The sequence below is a fragment of the Platalea leucorodia genome, assembly GCF_965183815.1.
Source record: "Platalea leucorodia genome assembly, chromosome: 9".
Classification (NCBI taxonomy): Eukaryota; Metazoa; Chordata; class Aves; order Pelecaniformes; family Threskiornithidae; genus Platalea; species Platalea leucorodia.
The window spans coordinates 41,333,752-41,359,017 of record NC_138831.1 but is presented as its reverse complement, the minus strand read 5'-3'; the positions used below and the strand labels follow the sequence as shown (position 1 = coordinate 41,359,017).

Sequence of the window (25,266 nt, the reverse complement as noted above, 5' to 3'; positions counted from 1 at the left end):
TAGATGACAACGCTGGTAGTATTTTCAGATGTGAAGTGTTAATAATATATTGGAACTGATTAAATAGAATTGTATATCACATAAAAATACAAAAAACATCTTTAGAAATATGAAGCAACTGAAAATACTTTAAGATTAACTGCAGTAATCAATTAAAAAAAAAAAAAGACAGTAACTAAGTCCCAGACTTACCCAAAACCCCAGCCATCAATTGCACTGGCAAACACCACATTTCCATGGTCTGGTGAAAAATAAAGATGTGAATCATCAGTATCTTCCAATCCAGCACTCCAGTCATAAATTTGATCCCCTGGTGCAGTGTCCGAAATGTTTTCACTTTCTGTTTCTTTCTCAGCTCTTTCTTCCAAGACTTTAGAGGTAAAGAGTGCTCCAGTGACTGCATTGATCTACAGAAGGATATGTAAAAAAACCCTAAGATTCGTTCACTCTTTCACAAACCTTGCAATTAAAATGCAATTCCCTCACCCTCCAAAATGTAAAAAAGGGATTTTTTTTTTTAACAAGATAGCGTGCCTGTGATTCATTTTGCAATTTAAAAGACAGACCTTGTGTATGCCCATTCGAAGACAACAGGATTTTGATGAGACTAACTTTTTGACTTAAACACCGTGTACTTTGCAAGTCAAAGTCAGCCACATCAGGACTGAATCAGAAATAGAGTATCATGTGTAATATATTTTCTCAGAACAAGGCATGGTGAAATAGGAACTTGTTACTGCCAACAAACAAACAACAAAGGAGGGCAAAGGGAAATCAGGTAGATAAGTGCTTAAAAGTAACCTCTGGGGAAAAAAAAAAGTTTGAAGGCAACTTAACTTACAACTTAAAAGATTAATTAACTTTATCCCTGCATAAACCTATCAGTATCAGGAGCAGTCTAAAGAAATTATTTGTCTATCTCCAAAGAAGTTTAAGTAATTTAACAGGAAGAACAAAACATTCAGTATATTATTTCTAAAAATGAAGACTCTTCCTGATGACCTGTCAAAGAGGCATTTAATACTCTTTTCTCTATTACGGGTATTCTGAATGAACTTCAAAACCAACTAGAAATAAAATGTATCTCAGTGTTAAAGAGACAAGATGTTATAGTGCCTGATCCTGCAAAGTAAGAAAAAACTGGTTCTGCTGCTCTAAATTTTACCCAGCTATAAGGCAGTTAACATTACAGTCTCTCTCAATTCAAGAATAGAGAAAAGGGGGAAGAAAAAACCTGAACAAAATCTGCTGTGTGAACATGACACTATAGCATGAATACCTGTTCTAAGATATTCTTAAGGTGCAAGTATGCTTCCTGAGGGGTGAGCTTGAGCTCCACAATCAAGCGATCAATTTTATTAATCACCAATACTGGACGTATATTTTCTAGCCATGCTTGCCGTAGAACTGCTTGAGTCTATTAAGAAGGAAATAGTTTAAAAAAAAAAAAGTTACAGAAAGCTTGAGACCACGAAAGAATGGAATATTAAAGTAAATGACAATACAATTCTAAAATGTAATTAAACATATAATAAAGGACAGGTTGACATTCAAACCAGAAATCTGATTCTCAGAGTACATACTGTTAGTTATTAAAGAATTCTGCAGAATGGCAGAATTTCATGGCAAAAACACCCACAACAACAACAACAAAAAAAAAAACCCTCCTTATAAAAGTAAGCCATGAAAAAAAAGCAATCTCAATGTTATTTTGTGTATTTTTTCACTTTCAATACCCTAAAAGCACATGTAAAGATATTTTTTCCCTTAAGACATTTATTTCTTCTCTATACAAATATTCCATTACCTGAAAAATTGCATACTCACTGGTTCAACCCTACCTTACTACACCCACTCACCAACGTTGCTCAGTTTTTCAGCACAACTATGAAACCAACTACCCTCTTTCATACCTCAAGTACATTTATTAAAATTTATTAAAAGTTTTACAAAACTTCTTAAATCAGCTCATCTCTTATTTCTACATAATACACTTGAGACTTCACTTACTCTGTCTTCTCTACCCTCTTTCTCTATTTAATATACTTTATTTCACCTGTGGACAGACTCCTTCAACAGCATCCACCACTATGATGCAACCATCACAGAGTCGGACAGCAGTAGATACTTCTGAAGAAAAATCCACGTGCCCTGGGGAGTCTATTAAATTAATCAGATACTCCTGATCACCTAGGATCAAACAATAAATTAATATTTCAGAACAGTTTTCAAAAATATTTCTTTCAGCCACCCGGTTATACTGCTGAAGTTATTATTAATTTCTAAGAACAAAATCTGCAGCAACAATTATGCTTAAGAAAAACTCCAAAAGGAAAGGAAGACTGTCATCAGCATAACATCTAGTGGCTTGTGCCTAATGGGTTTTAATTTCACTTTTAATGCCAATCTTCATCTTTTAATTCCCAACTACCTTCGGAAAATTAAAAAAAAAAAAACACACCAGCCAACCAAACAAAAAGAAAAACCCTAACCCTGAACAAGCTTGTAGTAGCATTACAAAGAGATCACTACGTAAACACGAATCAACTGCGTTACAGTCTGCATTTTAAAGAGAAATCATGACAGACCATCATAATAATAAACCTACATTCTGGATAAAATGCCTCATTTCAACGTTGTGATTTTTTTAAAACACGCTTTTGACTCCATATTATTAAAATATCTTCAATATATCAATACAGTAGAAGTTCTCATTATTTTCTATACTACTCCCCCCAAAAATTCTGTTTAGTGGAGACACCAGCCAACTTTTGATGAACTCACTGCATTTATCATCAGCCATAATCAAAATAAGATCAAACAACTTTCCTGTTTAAGAAGTTGTATTAGAGTCTAAATTTCAACACAACAGAAAAACAACAGACATAAAAGGTTCTAACCATTAAAAGTAAGGTCATTTCAGAGTCAACAATAAAACAGTCACAGTTTACAATACTTAGCTGGAAGATCATTGATTTCAACTATTTTTTATAATCAGCTGTAGCTGAAATGGAAAGACCAATGGTGGCTTTCCTGCTCATGCCATTTTTCTTTTAGTCATTCTTTTTCCTGCACAAGCTTGTTAGTAATGTATTTCATGTTTTTCATTCGCCTAGCTGAGGATAAGACTCATGAGGAACATGGAGTCATAACAAAGATGAGACTGTAACTACACTATAAAAAACCCTCTGAACAATTTATAGCAGAGTATAACAGGACCTTGGCATAGAAGTGTAGTAAAGCTAAAACTGTACAAAATTATTTAAAAATTTGTTGTTTTTTGAGATAAGATCTTGCCTTTCAGTGACATTATTTCAAGACTTAAGATCAAAATCTAAAGATTTAGCTGTAAAATAAAAAGAGAAAGGCAACTATTCTAACTGCCTCCACTCGGAGATAAAATTGAAGGTGGTTTTGCTAACCCTGAGATGGAACCTGATTATCTTGGTTAATAGTTGAATACATGCCTAAGTCTTTGCAGAATCATGGCCTAACACTGAGAAACACAAAAGTAAAAGTTGCATACAAAAAATCTCAACAGCAACAATGAAGAGACGGGGAAAATTAACAAAAATATATATTAAAGTTTATACTTGCCAGCATCAACAACTTACCTTTCACAAAGTGCAATGAAATTGCACTAGATTTCATTGTTATTCCTCTGATCTGTTCATCTTCTCTACTGTCTAGGTATCTCAGCTGAGTATAAAAACAAAAGAAGAGGTGATAAATCTGTAGAATTATCTTCACAAGTTATTTATAAACTGTTAAAAGAGTATGACTGTGAGAAAATGAGGTTTAGCAACACTAGGAATGGAATTGCCTTAATCGTCACTGATTTACAATCCCAGCACATGCACACCAGAATTTTGTTAAAAATGACAGTATAACTCTACCTTTCCTGCCAAGCGGCTAGAGATTATTCCATTGCTAGATATTAGACAATCAGCTAGAGTAGTTTTGCCTGAAAAGAAAAATAAATCACTTAGTTTAAACTAATACAGACAATCGAAAAAGATGCGACAATATTATGAATGCTGACAACATCTAGTGTTCTGAGATATCAACATTAATAAAGACTTTAAAATGCCACGAAAGGACAAACTAACTTTAAAAAAAATAAATCAGTTTATTCAACTTCACCTGTTAGGTACACACAAACTTATTTTTGAAGAGGGAACGCAACGTTACCTGTCATGACCAGAAAAGCAGATGAAATAACAAACAGTACATGAGAACCTCAATATATCATGCAATTAGACAAAAGATTTATGTCCTACAACAAACATTTATTATTTCCACCTACATAACAAACTTCTTCCATTAAGTAAACATAGAAATACAACAGCCTACCTCACACACACATATATTTACTTCATGCCAACATTCAGCAACTCAGAAGTAGAAAGCATTCCGTTTCTAAAAGATAAGTTGCATCAGGACAAAATAAATGTGCATAAAGCAAATTTACTTCTCGGAATCAGAATTAAGACAGTTTAAAGATAAATCCATGAAAACCTACTGCTTTAGAACAGTGACCAGACTATCTCACTATCATTGAGACTAACACACACCCAAGTTTTCCTCAGAAGGTTCCGGCCAGTCACAAGCACGTGTCTTACCATGATCCACATGGGCCAATATACAGATATTCCTGATCCCAGAAGTCTTCTTCTGGAGGCCGACCATCTTTCCCACACTTGTGAGGACCATGGTTAGCTAATTCTGTGAAGAGAGGAAAGTATTTTATTTAGGAAGCAACTTAAGAAACAGATTTTTTTTTTTTTTTTTTTTTTAATTACGTTAGTTGAGATCAGAGCTACTGGTCGGGGACACCTCCTCGGACACGTGGAGCGCCTCAGCTTCCTCAGACACCGTTCGTACTACACCTCGGATACCAGAAACTCACGTTTCTATGTTGAACAAGAATCGGGGGGCTGGGGTGTTTGGTCCGTTTTTCGTTACGCACGAGGACAGAGCCGCCTCGGCTCCCCGCACCCGAAGGCGCCGCGGAGCCGCAACCTCACGCTTTACACTCAGGCCGCGGGAACGCGGGGGCTGCCCCCGCCGTCCCGTCCCCCGCTTCGCCTCCTCCTCCCGCCCCTTCCAGCGGGCACCGCCGGGAGCCGCAGCCCCCGCCGCGCTCCAACGCTTCGGCTCCGCAGGCCCGCCCCAGGGGCCGCTGCCCCGGGAGGGGGCCGCAGACCTCCCCCAACGTTTCCACTGCAATGGCGCTCGGGGCGAGGGCTGCCCTCCGGGCCGGGGCTGAGGCGGGGAAGGGGGGAGGATTTCGGGGCCCCTCGCGGGGAGGGGGAGGGGTGCACCCCACCTCGGCTCCCTCCCGGCGCCGCGCCGCCCGCACCCGGAAGCCCGCGCCCGTTCCTCCCCGCGCGCCCCGCCCCCCGGTGCGTGACGGCGGACGGAAGCCGGCGGAGGCCGCTCAGCGCGAGGACGCCACCGTTGCCACGCGACGGAGCGCTTCCTTAGTTACCCCGGCGGAGAGGCCGCGGCGAGCATGAAGCCGCCCCGGTGCCTGTGTGAGATTTGTACCTGCGGGTAAGCAGCCCCGCGGGTCGCCGCCGTCTTCGGGGAGAGGGGGGAGACTTCGGGTCCCCGGGAGGGTGTCCCCCCAGGAAGATGGCGGCGGCTCCCCCTCAGCGCGCCGGGCCCTCCCAACGCCACCCCCACAAACACACCCCTCACCCTGTCCCCCTCCTCACCCGTCCCGCGTTGCGCGGGGACCCCCACGCCTGGTCGCGGCTAATATCTTTAGCAATGGGAAGGCAGAAAGTGGGTAACATTCCCATTTCAACAGTTTCTGGCTTCCCTTTTTTCTAAAAGGGACCTTCTCAGTAAATATGAAGTAATATGTTTATGTTTACATCAGGTAGGAGAAAAAGCAGATCTTAAATGCATTAAAATGGAAAAGAATGGGGACAGTCTTTCAAAGCCACCTAGGCTAAACCTCAGGATCAGGCTTTTCCATAAAGCAGAGCCGACTCTGCCATGTGGAGAGGACTGCACCAAAGGAACCCTCGGAAGGGTTCTAGCTACATCAACCTTGACAGAAACCCATGCAAGCACTGCAGTCTTTAAAATGGATTTAACATATCTGCCTTTATAACATCACCTCCAGTAATACTCTGCACTGTGAAGGGAAGTCCCACTACTTCTTTACGTTCAATGATATGGAGACACACGGTTCATCATTGTACTATAGCCTCTTTGGCCCAGGGAAGCTGGCATAAGACGGTACAGCAGGCAATTTTTTTGTTTAAAATTACTATTACATGTCTATAAGCAATATTATCAATGCCATAGGTAAAAAAAAATCACAACTCAGGTTTCCCAAAACCATAAGGGATTTAAACCTTGCGAAATTCAGATATATGTTTATAGGTTTAGAATCAGTACTGTTAATATTTTCAATTCTCTGTCTCCTTAAAAAAAACAGAAAAATAAACATCCTAGGACTCAAAAATTCAGTCTTTAATATTAAAACAAAAAAGTCTAACAAGTACATACAAGGAAAGTCACCACAAGATCACAAGAGTGTGATCACTATCTTGGAAGTACAGGGCTTACCCTATGGCTGCAAAGCACACCATGAACTACAGGTTTCATTTCGAGGTTTATATAGCAGACACACTCCTTATGTATTTCTGTATGGGAAGTTTGTCTGTCTGTTCCTCAGCCGCTTTTTTTTGATCTGTAGACAGAGATGAGAGGCAGTGTGTAAAGCTTCTCATGTTCTTTTTGGCCAAGACTGTGAGTGTAGTTTCCCCATAAATTTGTTTCAAAAGTCCTAGATTAATGAAGAGTTGGAACACATTGTTTTCATGATGAGATACCAAATCTGGCTCAGGCTCAAGTATAAAGATGGTGAGATAACAGCAGAAAACAAGGTTCAACTTAACTGGAAATTCTCAATTCAAAAAAACAGTTTAATAATATGAATAATTGAATAAAACATGCACAAAACTTATGGTTTAAAATAAACATCACCAAAGTTTTTACAGTCAATAAAATCTTAAGCCATTATTGGTTTAGGCAGCACATTGTGTTTGCTTCAGTGTAGCTATAATGTTTCTGTTTTTAGCAGAAGACTGGTTGCTTGGCAGTGTTACCTGGATATCGCAATGCATACACATCTTAAAAGAGATTTCAAAGCAAAGAAAAACATCTAATATTTTATAGAAGTTATCATTTAGCTATTTGCAGAAAATTTTCATAGAATCATAGAAATGTTTAGGTTGGAAAAGACCTTAAGATCATCAAGTCCAACTGTTAACCCAGCACTGCCAAGTCCACCACTAAACCATGTCCCTAAGCACCACGTCTACCCATCTTTCGAATACCTCCAAGGACGGGGACCCAACCACTTCCCTGGGCAGCCTGTTCCAGTGCCTGACTACCCTTTCAGTGAAGAAGTTTTTCCTAATATCCAACCTAAACTTCCCCTGGCGCAGCTTGAGGCCATTTCCTCTTGTCCTATCGCTTGTTACTTGGGAGAAGAGACCGACCCCCACCTCGCTACAGCCTCCTTTCAGGTACCTGTAGAGAGCAATAAGGTCTCCCCTCAGCCTATCTTTTATCTTTTATATCTTTTGTGGAGATATAATTACTGTTTAATTCTAAATAATAAAACAGAACAATAATAAAACAATCTTCCTTAGCTGTTCACAGAAGAAAGAACACTCCAAAAAATTTTACAAATACAGGGGAGGAAAGCCAGTACGTGTTCTCGTTTCATCTGGAATAGAGTTAATTTTTTCTTCTTAGTGGCTGGTATAGTGCTGTGTTTTGGATTTAGTGTGAGAATAATGTTGATAACACACTGATGTTTTAGTTGTTGCCAAGTAGTGCTTACACTGCTCAAGGACTTTTCAGCTTCCCATGCTCTGCCCGGTGCACAAGAAGCTGGGAGGGGGCACAGCCAGGACGGCTGACCCAGACTGGCCAAAGGGCTATTCCATACTGTATGGCATCATGCTCAGTATAGAAACTGGGGGGAGTTGGCCAGGGGGCAGCTATCGCTGCTCGGGGACGGGCTGGGCATCGGTCAGTGGGTGGTGAGCAATTGCATTGTGCATCACTTGTTTTGTATATTCTTTTATCATTATTATTTTCTCTTCCTCTGCTGTCCTATTAAACTGTCTTTATCTCAACCTACGGGTTTTACTTTTATTTTCCGATTCTCTCCCCCATCTCACTGCACACAGGGAGGGTGAGCAAGCAGCTGTGTGGTGCTTAGTTGCCAACTGGGGTTAAACCACAACAGTAAGACAGAACTTTATTCTGCTTTTTCATTTCAGGGAAGTGAGAAGAGTCTCCAAAATTCCAGAATTACTTTTTTTGCATTGTGACATACACAATCCACTCATTAAAGGCTCACATCTGAGGGCTAGTGTTCATACTTAGGAGTTGCAGTCTTGGCCTCTTAATCAAATAATTGTTACAAGATTTTTAAGCATATTTTGTATAGATTCCTTCTTATTAGACTGAATCATTTTCTGTGCCTATTAGGTGATCTTTTTGAAAATCAACAAATAATTGTAATGCCAAAAAACACTGGAAGGGTACCCAGTGGTGACCATGCTCAAAGATTTGCAAAATAGGTCCAATGTTGGGGACTTCTCCATTTTTAATAACTGGCATAATTTCTAGCCTTTTGAGCTTAAGGCTTTAGGAATTTGCAGTAGCATAAGATGCTACCAAGGAGGTACGATGACAATTTTCAAGCTGCTATGGTAAAGATGTAAGTTTGGTTGGAGGTTTTTTATTTTAATAAACCACAAAAATGTTCTTAAAACTGCATTGTGCAGAGTAATGGCTGGATTCTGTATTGTTTCCTGAGATATTCCAGCTCCATTTCTTATTTTAGAAGTAGTCTATTTTTAGTGTGGAGAAACTATGAGCTAGTCTTATTTGGGATTGATCCATAAAGAGAAGGAAATATTTTTATTTTCTTATTTCCCATAGGTTCCAAATGTGTTAACTTAATACAAGAGAAAATTACCCCCTGCTAGCAAGTACAGTCAGGCTTCAGATCTCTGGCTCAATAGAAATATCTAACAGCAAATACAGGATGTTAAATCTGGCCTCCAAAGCAAGAATAAAGCCTCTGAGGTAGATGAACACTCAGCACTCAAGAACAGTATTTGTCTACCATAAAAGATAATCACAGCATACAAAAGCATAGAAGTTTAGTTTTGAGATATAAAAATAAACTACTGCTTTATCTTCTTCTCAATCTGTCAGCCTTTCCCCATTTATTGCACTTTTGTTATCATTATCATAAAAATCTAGATTCCTGCATAAATCTAAGTTAGGAGAAAAGAGGAAGATTTCTCTAAAATATGGGATATTTAAGCCTTCATACTGACCACATGTAAATACACGCAAACCCAATAAAAACTACTAGGTCTCCTGTCAACGCTAGGAAAGTAGATGACTCAAAAGTACAGTCTCCATACATAACTTCTGTCTTTCAGATCATAGCGTGTGCACTGGCAGTTAAAAAAAAAAAAAAAACTTTTAGGGTTGTTTTTGTTTGTTTGTTTGTTTGTTTGTTTTTTAAATAAGTTCTTTACGATGATAAGCATTAAACTTTCCTCATTATTAGTCTAGTTCTCTGAGAGGAAAATACTTTGTGGGAAAATTTCGTGGGTCTTGCTAGCACTGTATAAAAAACAACTGTATGTATGCCAGATCCTAAATAAGTAAAATTCAGCATTATTCTGTTAAAATAATCAGAGCAACAGTGTTTGGCAGTAGAAAGCCCATATACTGTCAATTTTATTTAGCTAGATTCTGTTCAGACCTTATGCAAGCCACAAGATAGCTAGTCTCCCTCAAAGAAGGGAAAGAATAATAATCCATCAAAGCAGGCATCAGTCAGTCATGGGGGAAAGCATATTCTCACCAAATTCGTTTGAATTATCAGTAACTCTGGGGTTGAAGTTAAGATAACTACAAGTCACATGTTTAAAATAATCAGTGACTCAAGGAGTTCTGGCCAAATTGTAAGCAACATGTTTAATTTATCAGAGCTGTAATCTGTCTTCTCTGATTGATGATTCTTAGCATCGTCTCTCTAAAGAGCTGTGATGCCCTATGTAATCAGTTTTATAAAGTCATTATCTAAATGAAAACTTTTGGTTTAGCAGTTGGACAACATCCAAAAGTAGATGTATTGGTTAACCAAAAAACCCCTAATCTCTTCTCCAAGTCAAATTCACGTTTATATTAATGTAATTTTACATTGCCTTTTAGGCCCACTGAAAGTTCTTTCACAGCACAGAGTAGGATGTAGGATCTAACTGAACAGTCTCGTCTGAATCCAAGTAATTTCGTGCATAGTTAGAGGCTGCTCAGAATTATTTCATATGCTAGAAATGACTGGGATCAAGTGCATTTTTGATTGAGCAATGAATTCTAATGCAGTTACAAAAGCTTCTTTCCTTCGAGAGACACATTAGATTATTTTCACCTCTGTGTTGAATCTACCAAGAACTACAGGCTCACCCTGCAGGTAATTATTTTTCTAGTATCTATTTCTGTTTGTAGCATGACCATTCAGCAATACGGGGGATATACTGACAATATTGCTTAGGAAATAGTGAGAGTTAAGTCTTTAAAGAATGGTGATAGCAGAACAGAGAAGGTGTTTTGTTTGGTGATTGGTGTTCTGGACCATCTTATGGCAAACTGAAGACTGTCAAAATGAAGTTTTTGTACGTGATATTTGTTTCAAACTCCTTTGAATTGTATGCCTAAAATATGTAAAGAACATTATAATATAATACCTTATATTTCAACAAGCTTTCAAAACATACATTCAACAGTTTTAGTTTCTGCTTAGCTGTTACTTTTAGATGCTACATGTCACAGCATATACTGTTTATACTTGCTGAAAAAATATTGCTAAGACAGGAACTGAATTTCATGAAAAATGTAGTGGCAGGCAAGCACCATGCTGAGAAATAGCACACACTCACCTCCTTGTTTTCCTGCCTTTCCTGTTCTTTCCCTCTTCTTCCTTTTTCCTTTCTCTGCTATGTTCTGAATAGGTCTCTCAGTTGTTACTTGACTATCCGTTGACTTGATTGAAAAGGAGTAAGCACCTGAGGCTTTGAAAGGATCTGGCTTCTTGGACAGGGCTACTTCATTTCTCATTTATTGAACTACTGAGCTGGCAAAGTCAAGCAGCCCAAACTAATACCAGCTTTAGGGATCTCCAGTTCCAGATAACTTCTTTTAGTGGTTTTTTCATTTTACTTTTCCCAGCTGGAGTTCTTCATGTCTGTTTCTGTATTCTATTTTACCCTGCTTTAATTTATTTTTTTCCTTCTTGGTATTCAGTGCTAGCTAAATTTTTCTGCAGACTTTCGAACTATTGCTTGGGTATCTAGCTTCCTGAAACTTGATTTGTACCCAGTAAGAGCTGTACACTTTTACCCTTCTTGTTCTTTAGTTATTTTTTGTTTTCATGTACAGAATTTTACAGGACTTGTTTATTTAAAAAATTATGCTTTATTTCTTGTTATTTCCCTTTGCTTATATCTGAACCAGTATTGTAAGTTGTCAGCCACAAGTAGGAGGAACATCTTTCATTATATATCTCCTTAAAGGAGAGATTAAATAATAATCACGTCAGAAAAAAAAAAAATCAAAACCATGCTTGAAACAAACTACCAGAGAGATGTAAGTGCGTTATGCAAATTAGAATGAATATAACAAGATTTTCAAAGCAATATAGAAAATACCATGTACATATTAATTTCATGCATAATTTACACAAAACAACAAGATATAAGTAATAAATTAAGTCATGATAATGGTGTCATTAAAATAGGCATGAATGACAAGCAGGTGTAATTGAAATAAAACCTATTAAGAAAAAGGGATATCAGTACTTCTAAACAAACATAGTTTTTGGATAGAGGATTTAGTCAGTCCTTGAAAAAAAACGGTTGAAAAGTCAGAAATGGCCTGCAGAGCACTAGAAGCACAGATGAGATTTCACACCACTAAAATTTTAATCAAAAAGGGTTAATCAAGAGTTGTGGTGAAAATAGGTGAGCAGATGCACAGAAATAAAAAGACAAGCAATGAGGGAAAAACAGTAGAAAAGAGACAGTACGAGAGAAGAAATTAAGCATAGTTAGTTATTTTTACCAATAAGATTGGTAATATCATTAAAGATTAAAAAAAGAGAGGAAAGTGCATCTTGGTGGTAGCATCATTTAGAGGACTGAGATCAACTCTATCCATCCTTTGTATTCTGTACTAAGGACTAACTCGCATACTGATACTGTTTATTACTGTATTAGTATACTGTGCCCTGGGAGCTATGCCATCAGCACAATATTTTGTGTTTTTATCACTCAGAAAAGATTTTAAACACAAGCTACTGACATTGTTCGATCTTCCCCATTTGTTATTCACTCCCAGTAGATAGGGCATGGGTTTTCCCCTTAAATGAAACTATTCAAAATGATCTCATCTGATGTGTCTTACCCAGGCGCCATCGCTGCCCTCATAAACCCACAAGGATTTATGATAATGGACAACAGCCGTGCCTCACAACAGAGTATGTGGAAAAATATCCCAAGTATAGCAACATCTCTCCTCCCCGGAGCCTTAAGCCGAAACAAGAGTACCAAGTGCATCGTGGGAAGATGGAAGGAATTACTACATTTAAGTAAACATTTTGAAGCAATGTGTTTTACAATTACTCTATAAAATTTCTCATACTTTCTCATTTAAGGGGGCACTGAACATTGTATTGCAATAACTTTCAAAACGCAATCATTGCATCCTTTACACTTTTAGCATATTTAAAAGTATAAATTTTGAGTATAGAAATACAGTTACCACAAAAAGGTCATAAAAATAGTGAAGCACGCACACAAAAAGATTTGCATTCTTTACAGCATCCTTTAACCTGTAAATATAATCTAAAATTTTTGTCCTTGTTTTCAGCCTGTTTTGGAAATCTAGGTCTCATTGAGCCTAAAAAAGCTGGCAAGCTGGGGAACCTTCTGTAAGACATGTGTGGAATCTGAAACAGTGGGAAAATGAAACCTTAAGAAAAAGGAACTTTTTTTTTATTCAGATAGTTCTAAATTATTAGGAATTTGAAGAAAGCCAACTTTAAAGGGGTTCAGTAGGTTTGTCCTGTCAGTGCACAGACTCTGATGTTAAGCTTATAAAATTAAAGAGCATCTTTCAAAGAATTAGAAAAAGACATCACTCATTCATTATTAATAATGTGACACGAGCATAAACCTTTACTTTTTCCATTATTGTTTTTCTTTTAAGCTATAAGGGCAACAGGTGAAACTTCTTTGTTTATAAAAAAAACAAAAGGGACATACATGGAAAGGCCAAATGCCCTTCTGCAAGATTGATCGTGTACTGCATATACTGTTTAAACACCTACATATGTAATATACACCCTTTTAATGTAATGTGCCCATATAGAAACGGTGAAATGCTGTTTCTGATTATTTTCCGTTCTCCTCATGCAATTAGTAAATGCTGCCACTTGTACTAATTTGATCTTTGCTCTGCTTCTGCTGTGGAGAGGTGACCACCCATGAAAACAACTGACATGAAAAGACTGCAAGGTATGACAGTGCATAGTTACTAAAAGTGTACCTTTGCTGCAAATGAGCGCATGGAAACACTACTGGCTTTAGGGACAAGCAACGGGGGCAGTTACAAAGGCTCTGAAATGAAGTTAGGTAGATCATTTCTCTGTAAAATTACAGGAACTTTTTCTAGTTTCAGACATCTTAAAAAATATTTTAAAACTGGGAATGAGACTCAGAGTGTTGAAAAAGTTGTTTCACCATCTACCTTTGAATAAAGGCTATATCATGCATCAGAGACCCTAGATTTATGTACTGTGGTTTTCTTTCCTCCTTGCTATCCCTCTAACATATGGCATCAGATTGATTTTTGAGAGTAAACATTGTAAGTCGTCGTTTTTCCATATAATGAAAAAATGACAAAAGTGACTCCATCAGAAAAAAGAAGGTTTTTTTTAACCAGTGTTTCCTTTTTCCCCAATTCAGATCTGATTATTTACCATATGATATTGTGAAGCGATCTTTTCGGGTACAAGAAGAATATAAGCCAAAGACGGGAGAGATAGAACTGGGAACCACATACCAGAAAGATTATAATGCTTATAAAATACAACCAGTGACATTAGTAAGACCTCTAGAGAGAAAACACACTACAGGAGGAAAATTGGATACCATACCAACCTATAAAGGTAATAATACATGCTGCCTTTAGAAAGAGAAATAACCAAGATGAAGGTAGTATTTTGAATTATCTATATTAGAAACTCAATTTCTTAGTTTGGGCCAGAGAGTAAGACATAATAGAAAGCAGGTGATAATGCCTTAAGATGTTCAGCATTCCAGTTGTTTGGAGGTGACATTTATTGGTTCTAAACGAAAAGCCTTCTCCAAGGTTTTCTTGGCTAGAAGGAGAGAAATTCTAACATACACTTGGTTAGGCTATCTCAGGCAAAAGTTGGTTGCAATTAAAGTGCCAATATATCTTTCAGATAGTTTTAGCTTATGTAACACATTTTTCCACAGAGTATGTCAAAAGTTGATTTTAGATTTCTTTCTTATGTACTATATAGCTTGCATATCATCCTAGTAATGATCGGTTTTGACACAACTTATTCTATTACAATGGTCAGCATAAAGGCACTAAATCTAAACTCATTCTGGCAAGTGACCTTGATATACTTTATACAAGTAGAACATTTTATACATCAAATGTGTTACTGGATTTGTTACATGTACTGCATTGCAGCCCCAGTTGAATTTAAGCAAAAATAAATGATGAGATATTATCTACTAGAGTGCCAGGATGAAAATCAAGATGTTCCTGATTATGAGGGCCAGTGGCATCGGAAAGATACTTGAGATAACGAGAATCAGATTTGGCTATTAAAACAGGAAGTTAGAATGCTTGGTGCAAAATGAGCAGATGAGAGAGTGCAGTGACAGAAAGAGTTGGAAGAATAACATTTGGGAAAAAAGGTTCTCAAAAAAAAAAAAGCCCAGAGTTATATTTCACTAGCTTCTTTAAGCTTAGGCCTATGCTAGATAGAAATGCATTTATATAAATACATTCTATTTATATTTATTAATTCTAAATAATTTACAAGAAATTTAAATATTTCTATTTTGCCTCTGTGTAAGTAGTAAGCTAGCAAATAATGAATAATTTAGCCTAGTCTCAGCATACAACTAAGACAGCATGCAACTGCTTCATTTAAAATGTATGTTAGCAGTTCAACAGGGAGTAAGGATGAAGGAGTGAAAAACACTGAAGATGAAGTAAGTACAGTGATTGCAAGACAACAAATTGATTTCAACTGCCCATGAGGAAGTTTAGACTGGACAGTAAGTTTTGTAACTATTGCAGAACAGTCTGTCCGTAAAAAAACCCAGAAGCAAAGAAGAAAAAAATCCCAACATGCTTTAAGATGATGTGATGTTGATATGGATATTATGAGAGAGAATTCTCCCAGTCAGTAGTGAACATGACCCATTGACCTACGAGGTTCCTTTCAGTCTTGCATATTTGCATAAACTTCTAAGTAAAATGTAAGATATTGTATATAAAACCTGTATAAGGCTATTTTCTGTATAGAACACTCACTAAATATGTACATGCAACATTTTCTTTTTCCTTGAGGAAATATTCAAAATAGGGCATCATGTACAATTTTTTTTTGTCTGTTCTTATCACACCAATAATAGAAGACAGTTTTGTCATATCCCAAACACGCAGATAACATTATCATTCTCACTTACATCCATTTTCTTTGTTTTGCAAGATTTAATACCAGAAGAATTTGGCTTAATTGTAAAGGAATGGTCTTAAGTAATAACACTTGTATGGTGAAGTTTTGTTTTTGCCTTAAAGATGACTATAGGTCATGGGAAGTTCAAAGAAGGGAACCTAGTAAGGTGGAGTACGTATACCACCCACCTACAAAGAAGTTTGGAAATTCTACTACGTTTCAAGATGACTTTGTTCCTAGGGAACTGAATCCTAGACAAAGTTTTAAACCTCCTTGCATAGCCAAGCTTTCAGATGCGCCTTTTGATGGTACTACTAGCCATCGCACTTCTTATATTGCTCATCAACTGGAACCAAAGTTCATAAGACCAAAAGAAGAATACAAGCCAAGCAGCCAACCCTTTGAAGATCTCACAACCCACCGGAATGATTTTAAAGGGCTCCCTGGGCAACTTGCAAATAGCTGCAAGCCTGAAAATGCAAAAGTCAGATCCAATGCTCATTTTAATGGAGTTACTGAATTCCAGGATCGTTTTCAGCCATGGTTGGTCTCCTTGCCTGAGGTCCGCAAAACAAAAGAGTACGTTCCACCCCCAGGCAACATGGATTTTAACTCCACCAGCCATCTTGATTACGTTAAGCATGAGATTTCTCCTGCTGTCCCCATAAGACCAGTTTCTAATCGAAGAAGAACCGATGCCCCTTTTCAAGGGAATACTACTACAAAGGAAGACTTTAAAGCTTGGGGCAGCTGTCGGCAAGAGATTACTAAGAAACAACAGGAAATTCCAAAACCTACAGGAAAATTTTATGATTTAACTACATTCAAATCTCATTACATACCACATCAGATCATTCCAGCTCAAAGTTTCAAACCTCTACATGCTATAGTTCCTAATTCAGCTCCTTTTCAAGATGAAACTATGTATCGCACAGAATATACTCCAAAGAAACAAGAGACCTGCCCAGCAAATTATCCATCTCCTCCAGGTTATGTCTATGTAAAAACAGATTCTCATGGTCACAAATTCTTCCGCCAGCTTACTCCAGAATTTTCCGAATCAAATAGTAATCCTATTCCGAAGGAAGTAGCTGTTCTGTCATAATGCTTAAATGCAATATTTCAAGCACCGTGGTGAAATAATTGGAATCCCACTTGTTTATTTTTTCTTTAAATAGCACTTAAAGCAAATCAAGTAATGAAAATTCTGATTTTAGGAGCATTTAAACTAATAGCTTGAAGAAAATCAAAGCAAAACCATAAGTTTATTACAAGACTAGTAAAGATTTGCCAATTTTTGTAGGAATAATGCATCTTACATAGCATCTATTTTTTTGGTCATGCATTCTAGTTTCCTTGACTTCCCAGATTTCATTATGCTCCATCTCAAGCATATGTATTGTACATTTAATTCTTTCAGATTTTCTGCAAATCAAATGATTGTATTTGCAAAATAGCAAGTACCTTTTGATTATAACTTCTTTTTTCATAGTAAGCAAATAATGCTATAATAATCTAAATAATTAGCTCAGTCCACTTTTTCATGTCATCAGTACTTCGAGTATTCTGATAAGAAGTTTTTTTTCTTTACATTTTGCTGCCTGAATCATAAGATAGCATCCCATGACACCTAGGCATTTCTAAAAACCTGGTTTTAGCTTTAATCATCATTACTTTCCCTTCATTCAGTTCTGAGGAGAGTATAAAGGTCACACTGTAATTTCTGATAGCAATTAACAAGAAGTAACCTTGCTCTTTTTCTGTACACATACTTGAAATCACGCAGACATAAAAAGCAGGTCATTAGACTCTGTTTCCTAATTTCTCTGATAGTCCTTTTTCAGCCTTGCTTCCAAAGGAAACAAAGCTGATGCAAAGCTTTGGACACACTGACACACTAAGTGCGTGTTCTCCCCACCCAAGTAATTTTTAAATCCAGTGTGCAAATTCAATGAAATTTCACAAAGAGATTTCACAGATGATTGGTTTTCAAGTTTCTAAGAGGGTAAGGAAGCAGAGAGAATCAGGTTCAAAAAGTTAACATCCATCCACCACAGTTTTTGATCCTGCTATCTGATTTTTAAAGCTAAACAGCCTGTTATCACTGCCAAAGTTCACTGCAGAGGCAGTCTGAAGGGGAAAATGGCAGAAAACTATACAGGTGTATGTAGAGATAACAGAAAATAGTGTAAACTCAGTTAAAAAAAGAAATATCAACAGAGATGCAGAAATCTCTAGACAGCCTAGCTTCAGTCTTTCTGCTCTTCAAAGAATTACTTGTTACAAATACACAGAAAACAGAATTTTTATAGAAAATGTACATGCAATGATTATGTTTCTGTATGAGATACTTAGTATTTTCTCTATGTATCTTTACCTTATTTTGGGAAATCTAGATGAAATTATTTCAGTCCTATTATGTTCATGATTTAAGCAAGTTCCAATCAATAGTTTTATGATTAACAGTATTATCATGTTCTATCACAGTACTGCAGTATGATTTTTTTCACTATTGCATATTTTGTACGCATGGGTATAGGGCAGTCATTTGGGTTCTGAAGAATTATGTGCTTGTACTTCATAAACCAAATCACCAATAAAAGGACTAAAATCAATGATGGAAACATGTCGAAAGCAGGAACTGGATCACAGGCAAGGAAGAAAGCTCAACTGCGTGTATTAGCTGTGCGTATAAGCATTGCATGAGAGAGCTCCAGACTTTATTACAGCATCAGTTACTTTTATGTCATTTTTGTCTTTGTACTGTGTTTTTTGTAATATGACTTACTCTATTAATGAAACAACAATTCAATTAAACTTTTCTCTCTGAAGATTATTCACTTCCCCAACTGGTAAAGACATGTTTTGGATTAGGCATGAGCAAGGGCAATGTAAAGCTGTGATATCCTAAGAGCAGGACAGGAGAAAGTCTAATTCATTGTCATCCTTCTGTACCACAGACGAAAACAAACTACAAATACCTTTTGCTTTATGAAACTTGAGTCACTCTCTGGCCACAACTGAGGAAACAAAGTCAAAACTTCGCAGAATTACACCTACCCAAGCCCATTTCATATACATAACCTTGGTACCTCCTGAGGAGTTTACAGAAGCTCCTAATATCCTCCAGATCGCTTTTCTAGAGAGGAAGAAAACTCATTGAGAAATGCAATCCGAATCCATGAGGTTTCATGCGCCTGCATGTCCTGCTGAAAATGGCTCCTCCTCTGGGTCTGAGAGTGAGCCAGATGCTTTGTGTAACTTTCACAGCTGTTTTTTTAGTTCTTAAGTCACTTTTTTCCCCCCATTAAGTTATGGAAAGTCATTTGCTGCCACCTACCAGCACAGTACAAACATTTTTGAGAGGAAGTGGAGGGCATATTCACATACATTTAACAGTTCCTCTGCAGCTGTGTTTGAAGACTTCTTTTAGAGTGGAGGGGGCATATTCCCTTTCATTTTGCCCTTAATGTTTTCCCCGAAGTTTAATAGTGAACGAGAGAAGCCTTTATTACATTACAGTTGAAAGAGCCGCACCCTACTGGTTGTGCTTCCAGGAAAAGCATCAAATGATATCGTAAACCTTCAGACAGTATTCAGTACTTGAGGTCAACTTTTTCATAAGCAACGTATTATTGAAATGCAGACAAAATGAACAGTGGGCTGGAAACTAATATTTCTCAAAGTAACAGCTGTTAAAAAAGCATTTTATGATGTCATGCTACATGAAGATGTAAAAGCAGAAGTTACTCATGGATTCAATTGCTTCTCTAAAAGTAGTTTTCGTGCACTATGGTACACAGCATGCTCCACAGAACTGCTGTAGAGAAACTTTTTTTTTTTAAAGACTGCACAGAAAGAATGCATTGGTGACACAAAAGGAAAATGAAATAGACCCATGCACCTTCGCCAATGTTACCGTCTAGGATAAATCTGAAACACCACCATTTCATTGCTAGACATGTATTTTCAATTTAATAATTTTTTTAAGGCTTTTCTTGTTCATATTATTTATGAGACTCTTCTTTCTAAAGACTGTTACACGTATTGGATATTCTGAAACAAGTTTTTTCACGTAGCTATTCCCGTCACCCACTGATCATAAAACATAGAGCTGTTCTGTTGGATCTAAATGAACTCTGCTTGGTGCAGTACAAGAAGGCCTGGCGAAGAAATGTAACTTTCTTCCACCTTTTTACAGAATCCTGATTCTAGATTTCAATGAGTCAGAGCTGCCTTATTTGGATTTTGGCAGATTTTCTTCCCCACTTTTTCAGTCAGGTTACATCTATGTTGCCTCTTAATAGCAGTGCAAAGCAGACTGTAAAAAAGCTGAGAATCTGTCTGATAAGCTGTCGAAAATAAGAACTAATCTTAGCTTGGAAAAAATCCCAGAATTATGGACATAGTAGGCTGATAAAATAACACTTGGAATGAAAACATAGCCACCATGAAATTCATGGTAATAAACAATCTCTGGGTAATCACAGTGTTGAATAATCAAACTAGAGTTTATTTCAGAAATATCAAAACTACGTTTAAGAAAGCTAAATATTAGACATCTTCAGTTACTGGAGAAGCAATAAAATAATCTACAGAGGAATGTCATGCCAACTGCAATAACAAACATTTACAGCACTGCTTCTGTATAGCATGCATACTTAACCAAAGACAAAATTAAAGCAACAAAAAAATGCTATGTGTTAACATTTGAAAACTTTAAATATAAAGGACAAACATGAATAAGAAATTTTGGTAATAAGAAAAAAATATATGTCCAAAAATCTTTATTAAACACTGTACAAAACAAAATATTGCACTTTTAAATCAGACAATAAATATCTACAAAAGTATCTTACAAATGTTTTCTTTTAATTTAAAAAACGGCTTAAACAATCAAGACCCATTGCTGATTAAAAAGGTAATGATCAGGAATATCTATACAGTAGTGCTAATCTAATTTTCAGTGATGCAAACCCATTGTGCAGGAATGCTGTTTCGAAGGCTGTTCTTACAGCATACCCGCTAATTAGCATGTAATGTAGTTCAGTAATGTAACACAAGATCCAAGTCAATACAAGCATTCAGGCCTCCAACGTGTGCAGTAGTCTGGAAACTACAAAAGAAAAAAAACGTCTACCTGCTGCCTCCTATGGGGTTCTCTCTGCTTACAGCCCTAACGAGGCATAATCTGCAATATGGAAAATAATTTACCCAGGAATATCATAATCAGAATTTAACTACTTGCAGAAGACTCAAACAGTTAATGGTCATGATGAAAAGTCATCTTGATGGAAAACTGCTCAAAATAGATTTCTTGCACATGTCTATCTTCATAATTAATAATTCTTCCTTGGACACTTTTCCCCATTAACAGGGGAAAAAATATTTATTCAAGACAGAATATCTGACAGCCGTGTCTGGCCAGTTATTGGCTCCCCATTTGCCTTGATGTGCAAGAGAACAGTGCTCACAAATGTTTCATTCACAGCTCTGACAAGGGAGCCTTGTGTCTAATTTAAAATCGGTAGAAAAGTCTAATCATGCCAGAACTTTGTACTTCAGCAACTGGAGCAGAATAGAAACAATAGAAAATGACACCTCATTTATTCAAAACAGATCTATTGCTGTTTTGAAAATTGTACTAGCATCTCCAATGTCTTTTACTGCGTACACATAAATACAAGCACGAAAAATGAAATGTACTTCTGTGTATCCACCTGACAGCTAATGTCAGCAAAACACATCCTGTGAGATCGACCCTTAAGCTCAAGCTGTTTATGAAAATGAAGTCGCTGCCAAAAATTTTACAGCTACAAGTCACAGCTTCTATAAATTTAAAAGTTGTGTTAAATTTGATAAAACAATAAAAAAAACCCAAAAACTAGGGGGTCAATAGTTGCCGCATTCCAAAATTCTTCAAAGGATTTTGTGACTTTGTTTTTCTCCTAAGTTAAGGACAGTAAGCACTACCTAGTGCTTTTAGATAACGCTTTTTCCCCAATAAAATTATAATGTGATGGCCTGTAAAATCTTACAGATGATATGCCATGATATTATCTTCCTAATCCAGACACGAAAATGTTTAAAACATTAAAAGTTCCATTGCAAAGAGTGGATAATAAAAGTTCCCAGAAAAAATACCCTGTCCAGCACATCAATCTGCAATACTCTCTTTTCATTAGCCCCATGTTTCCATTTAACTGCTATGACTAATGTCTTATTTACAAGTATGTACTTTGAGCAGGCTAGTTTAAAGAACCTCTCTTCTCATCTCTTCACTGCAGCATCATGAACTTTCCATAGCAGAGTTACATTTCTTGACATGATTGACAACACCTTTGTTTGTAGATGTCTATCAAGCATAACTTTAGTTGCTTTACAAATGTACAGTAGTGAGTTGTATCCTTGCATTCGCCTTCTGAAAAATATATTTAAACATTAAAAGGCTTTATAATGGACAAAAGATAAACAGTAGAACCTATCATTGCAATTGTAAACAAGCGATGGACTCCTGGTAGCTTTGTAATTATTTTACTTTGCCTTTCTGGCAATAGTGGATTCAAAACTAAACTAGGTCACAAATAAGAGGTGTGATCTCACTGCATTCATTTACCTATTGCCTGTTTCAGAGAGCTACCCCATCTTTCAGGAATTAAGAGTTTGCTCAGAGACTTATGAGTCACAACTGGCAGAGTCATGTAGGGAAGTTTGCATAAAACAACTTCCTAAATATCCTGTTTCTAAAAGTGCTTTTGAGGCTTTAATATCAAACCGGCCTACTCAGAGAAAAATAACCCTAGAATTATGAAGTGCTCCTTGGAGAGGATAGTTTTACCTTTGATGTACAGTCAAATGCTTGCAGAATCATTAGCGTACAACTGTGAGTCACTTTCTAATATAACTGCTACAAACTATTACTATGCTCATACATAAATAAACATTTACATACTGCCACAGGATGTGACGTTGCAGTGTTGCCAGGTCACTGGTCTCTTCCTCCATCCGCAATGCTGCTCAGCCACCGCTTTGTTGTTCTGCCTGTGTACACAGTACACTCGTCTGGACTGAAATCCACTCCCACAGTCCACACTGCAAGGCCTCCAGGGGCCTGTCCGCCAATAGACGTCACATGCCTCTGAAGAACAGTTTCTTCTGACAGGAGATCTGTGGAGGAAAATAAATGGCAGTTAAATGTTTACTTTTGTGCTAAACCCTGATTCACAGAATGATCGAACCAATGGCAGAAGGGACTTCTGGAGACTGGTTAGTCCACACCTCCTGCTCATAGCACAGTAAACTAGACCAGGTTGCTAAAGACCATCTCCATTTGATTTGAGTATCTCCAAGGATGGAGACTCCACAACGTTTCTGGCTAACCTGTTCCAGTGCTTGAGAACCTTCACAGTAAAAAAAGGGTTTTCTTATATTTAAGTTGAATTTCCTGTATTTCATTTTGTGCCCATTCATCATGCCCCACTCACGAGGAAACAAAAGACAAGGCCCTGTTTCTTTAAACCAATGCCTTAATCCTGGAAGAGAAAACATGTTTTACCTTTAGGAAAACTTAACTGACCCTGAAATGTTGCATACTGCATGCTGCAAGTGCTTTGTGCATAACCTCTCTCCTGAAGACACGTAATACTTCTATGCTGACACTGAACCTCCTTGAACATTTGAAGCTGCCAAAGTGAAATCGTGGCTCTTAGTAGTAAATGGAAGTTCCACCAGGTACTTCACTGCAGCCAAATTTTCCTTGTGTGTGCAGCAAAAATGCTTTAAAATGCTCACAATTCAGAAGCACTTCTACAGCACAAAATATGAAGAGCTGGGTTCAGTAACTGAGAAACACAGTAACAATTCCCATGTATGTACTTGTTACCCACTTATTCCCTGCTTTTCATTGTCCTACCTACGCATTTGGTCTGGAACAAAGTTTTGTGCCCCCAGACTCTCATGTTCAGTTTTAATTTGTCTTTAATTCAGCCTTTTTGAGATTACGGTGTTTTATGGAGACTGCTATCCATCCATGTGCTACAGCATAGTCCCAAGCGAATCTCCTGATTAAGATTTTGTGGAGGTGTATAGCCTGTACTTTTCGTATTGAAAGGAGTTGTTTAAAGACAGCAAAACAAATTAACAGAGTTCTTAAAACGAATGTGTACCTTGAAGTAAAAAGTCATACCTTCTCAACCATTCAGTTTTCACATACCTCATACATACCTCAACAGTACATACTAAGGCAGAACGAGATCTGTTTATGCAGAGAAGTACACCTGACTGCAGTAATCATAAACCAGTAAACCAATTTACGTGGTCCACAAAATTAGCCCCAGGAAAACTCTTATTTTATAAAATTTGGGCAGCAGTAGACCAGAATAAAAAGTAATATCAGAAGAGACCTAGTTCAGCAGTAATAAAAAAAGTTATGGCAGATCACTCCAATTTCTACTTTCTTTTTTGGGAATCAAGATTCTCTCACTCTATTTCTAGCCTTGCCATTAGCACAGTGGAGGACACGGACCAAATCCATTACTCTCCTTGGGTTCCCGAATTCATTCCATGTATACAAAGGGATGACTGCGAGTGCCTCCTTTCCTTGTGTTTGATACGTAAGAATTTGCATACTTATACTGCATTGGCAGTCCTGTATCTTTAATTTGATCATCTAAAGAATCAAACTTGTACTGCTTCAAACTGTATACCTCTTTCTTTCATCACAAGAAGAGTTCGGCACCAAAGATCCATTACGAAGTTGACATATAAAGTGACGATGCTGTAAACCTACAGGGCGGCCTACACAGCGACCAGAACACTGAGAAGTGAGAGAAAAGAGTGAGGGGAAAGAAAAAGAAAGAACCAAGTTAATAACAACAGAATCGCCCTTCTGGGCAGTTCCCCAGTTACACAACCCAGTCATAATTCTTGATCTATTTCTCCTTCTTCAACCCTACCACACCTCAGTTCAGATAAGGCCTAGAGATTTTGGACTCTGTGTGCAATTTTGCCAAGATACTAACTTTCCTACCTATTTATAAAGCTAAATCCCTTGTCTGTGGTCTCATCATTTCACACCTCTAGTGCTACAACATTCTTTCTGTAGCTCTGACAATCATGAACTTGCCTTGCTAATACCTGTATCAGAAATGCGGCAACAGTAATTCTCTTAATTCGTTATTTTGCTCATTGTATAGTAAATACTGTGTTATAATTATAAAAATCATGTCAAAATGAACACAAGTTTACTGCACAAATGAAGAAACATAGAAAACATAAGAAAGCAGAGTTTGTGTATTAAATATTGTGGCAACTGCTTTTGAAGCCCATTCATATATCTTTCTTTGGGGACTTCACAACTACAGCTATGCAAACTGTTCTTACAAGACTGCGATAAAAGCAATTTACTAGCTTAAAAATGGAAT

The 25,266-nt window shown here is 37.3% G+C and overlaps 3 protein-coding genes across 7 annotated transcripts in view; 1 reads left to right on the top strand and 2 right to left on the bottom strand.

The window, feature by feature from the left end:
- The window catches only part of EFL1 (elongation factor like GTPase 1), an 83,582-nt gene extending 78,191 nt beyond the window's left edge, over positions 1 to 5,391 (bottom strand). For 3 of the 5 annotated variants that reach the window (XR_014229199.1, XM_082321918.1, XM_082321921.1), the window contains exons 1-7: positions 4,803 to 5,380; positions 4,623 to 4,725; positions 3,897 to 3,964; positions 3,615 to 3,699; positions 2,057 to 2,190; positions 1,280 to 1,417; positions 193 to 407 (exon numbers count right to left, since the gene is read on the bottom strand). Coding sequence is in view for 4 of the 5 variants with exons in the window: in XM_082321918.1 (XP_082178044.1) it covers positions 193 to 407; positions 1,280 to 1,417; positions 2,057 to 2,190; positions 3,615 to 3,699; positions 3,897 to 3,964; positions 4,623 to 4,713 (731 nt within the window). In the remaining variant the exon portion in view is untranslated. Of the gene's footprint in view, positions 1 to 192; positions 408 to 1,279; positions 1,418 to 2,056; positions 2,191 to 3,614; positions 3,700 to 3,896; positions 3,965 to 4,622; positions 4,726 to 4,802 lie in introns of all 5 variants that reach the window. The other 2 variants (XM_082321919.1, XM_082321920.1) reach the window with 2 other exon arrangements.
- A 91-nt stretch (positions 5,392 to 5,482) lies between these two features.
- SAXO2 (stabilizer of axonemal microtubules 2) lies at positions 5,483 to 16,949 on the top strand (the record flags this gene model as incomplete). The annotated part of the gene is made up of 4 exons (XM_082322366.1): positions 5,483 to 5,556; positions 12,527 to 12,706; positions 14,085 to 14,287; positions 15,967 to 16,949. The coding sequence occupies exons 1-4, from the start codon at positions 5,516 to 5,518 to the stop codon at positions 16,947 to 16,949; spliced, it is 1,407 nt and encodes a 468-aa protein (XP_082178492.1). The 5' UTR covers positions 5,483 to 5,515.
- A 5,173-nt stretch (positions 16,950 to 22,122) lies between these two features.
- Positions 22,123 to 25,266, bottom strand: part of ADAMTSL3 (ADAMTS like 3) — a gene marked incomplete at its 5' end in the record, with an annotated part of 185,956 nt that continues 182,812 nt past the window's right edge. Inside the window, 3 exons of the mRNA XM_082322576.1 lie at positions 22,123 to 22,265; positions 22,797 to 23,011; positions 24,550 to 24,659. Coding sequence (XP_082178702.1) covers positions 22,156 to 22,265; positions 22,797 to 23,011; positions 24,550 to 24,659 — 435 coding nt within the window. The 3' untranslated portion in view covers positions 22,123 to 22,155. The remainder of the gene's footprint in view (positions 22,266 to 22,796; positions 23,012 to 24,549; positions 24,660 to 25,266) is intronic.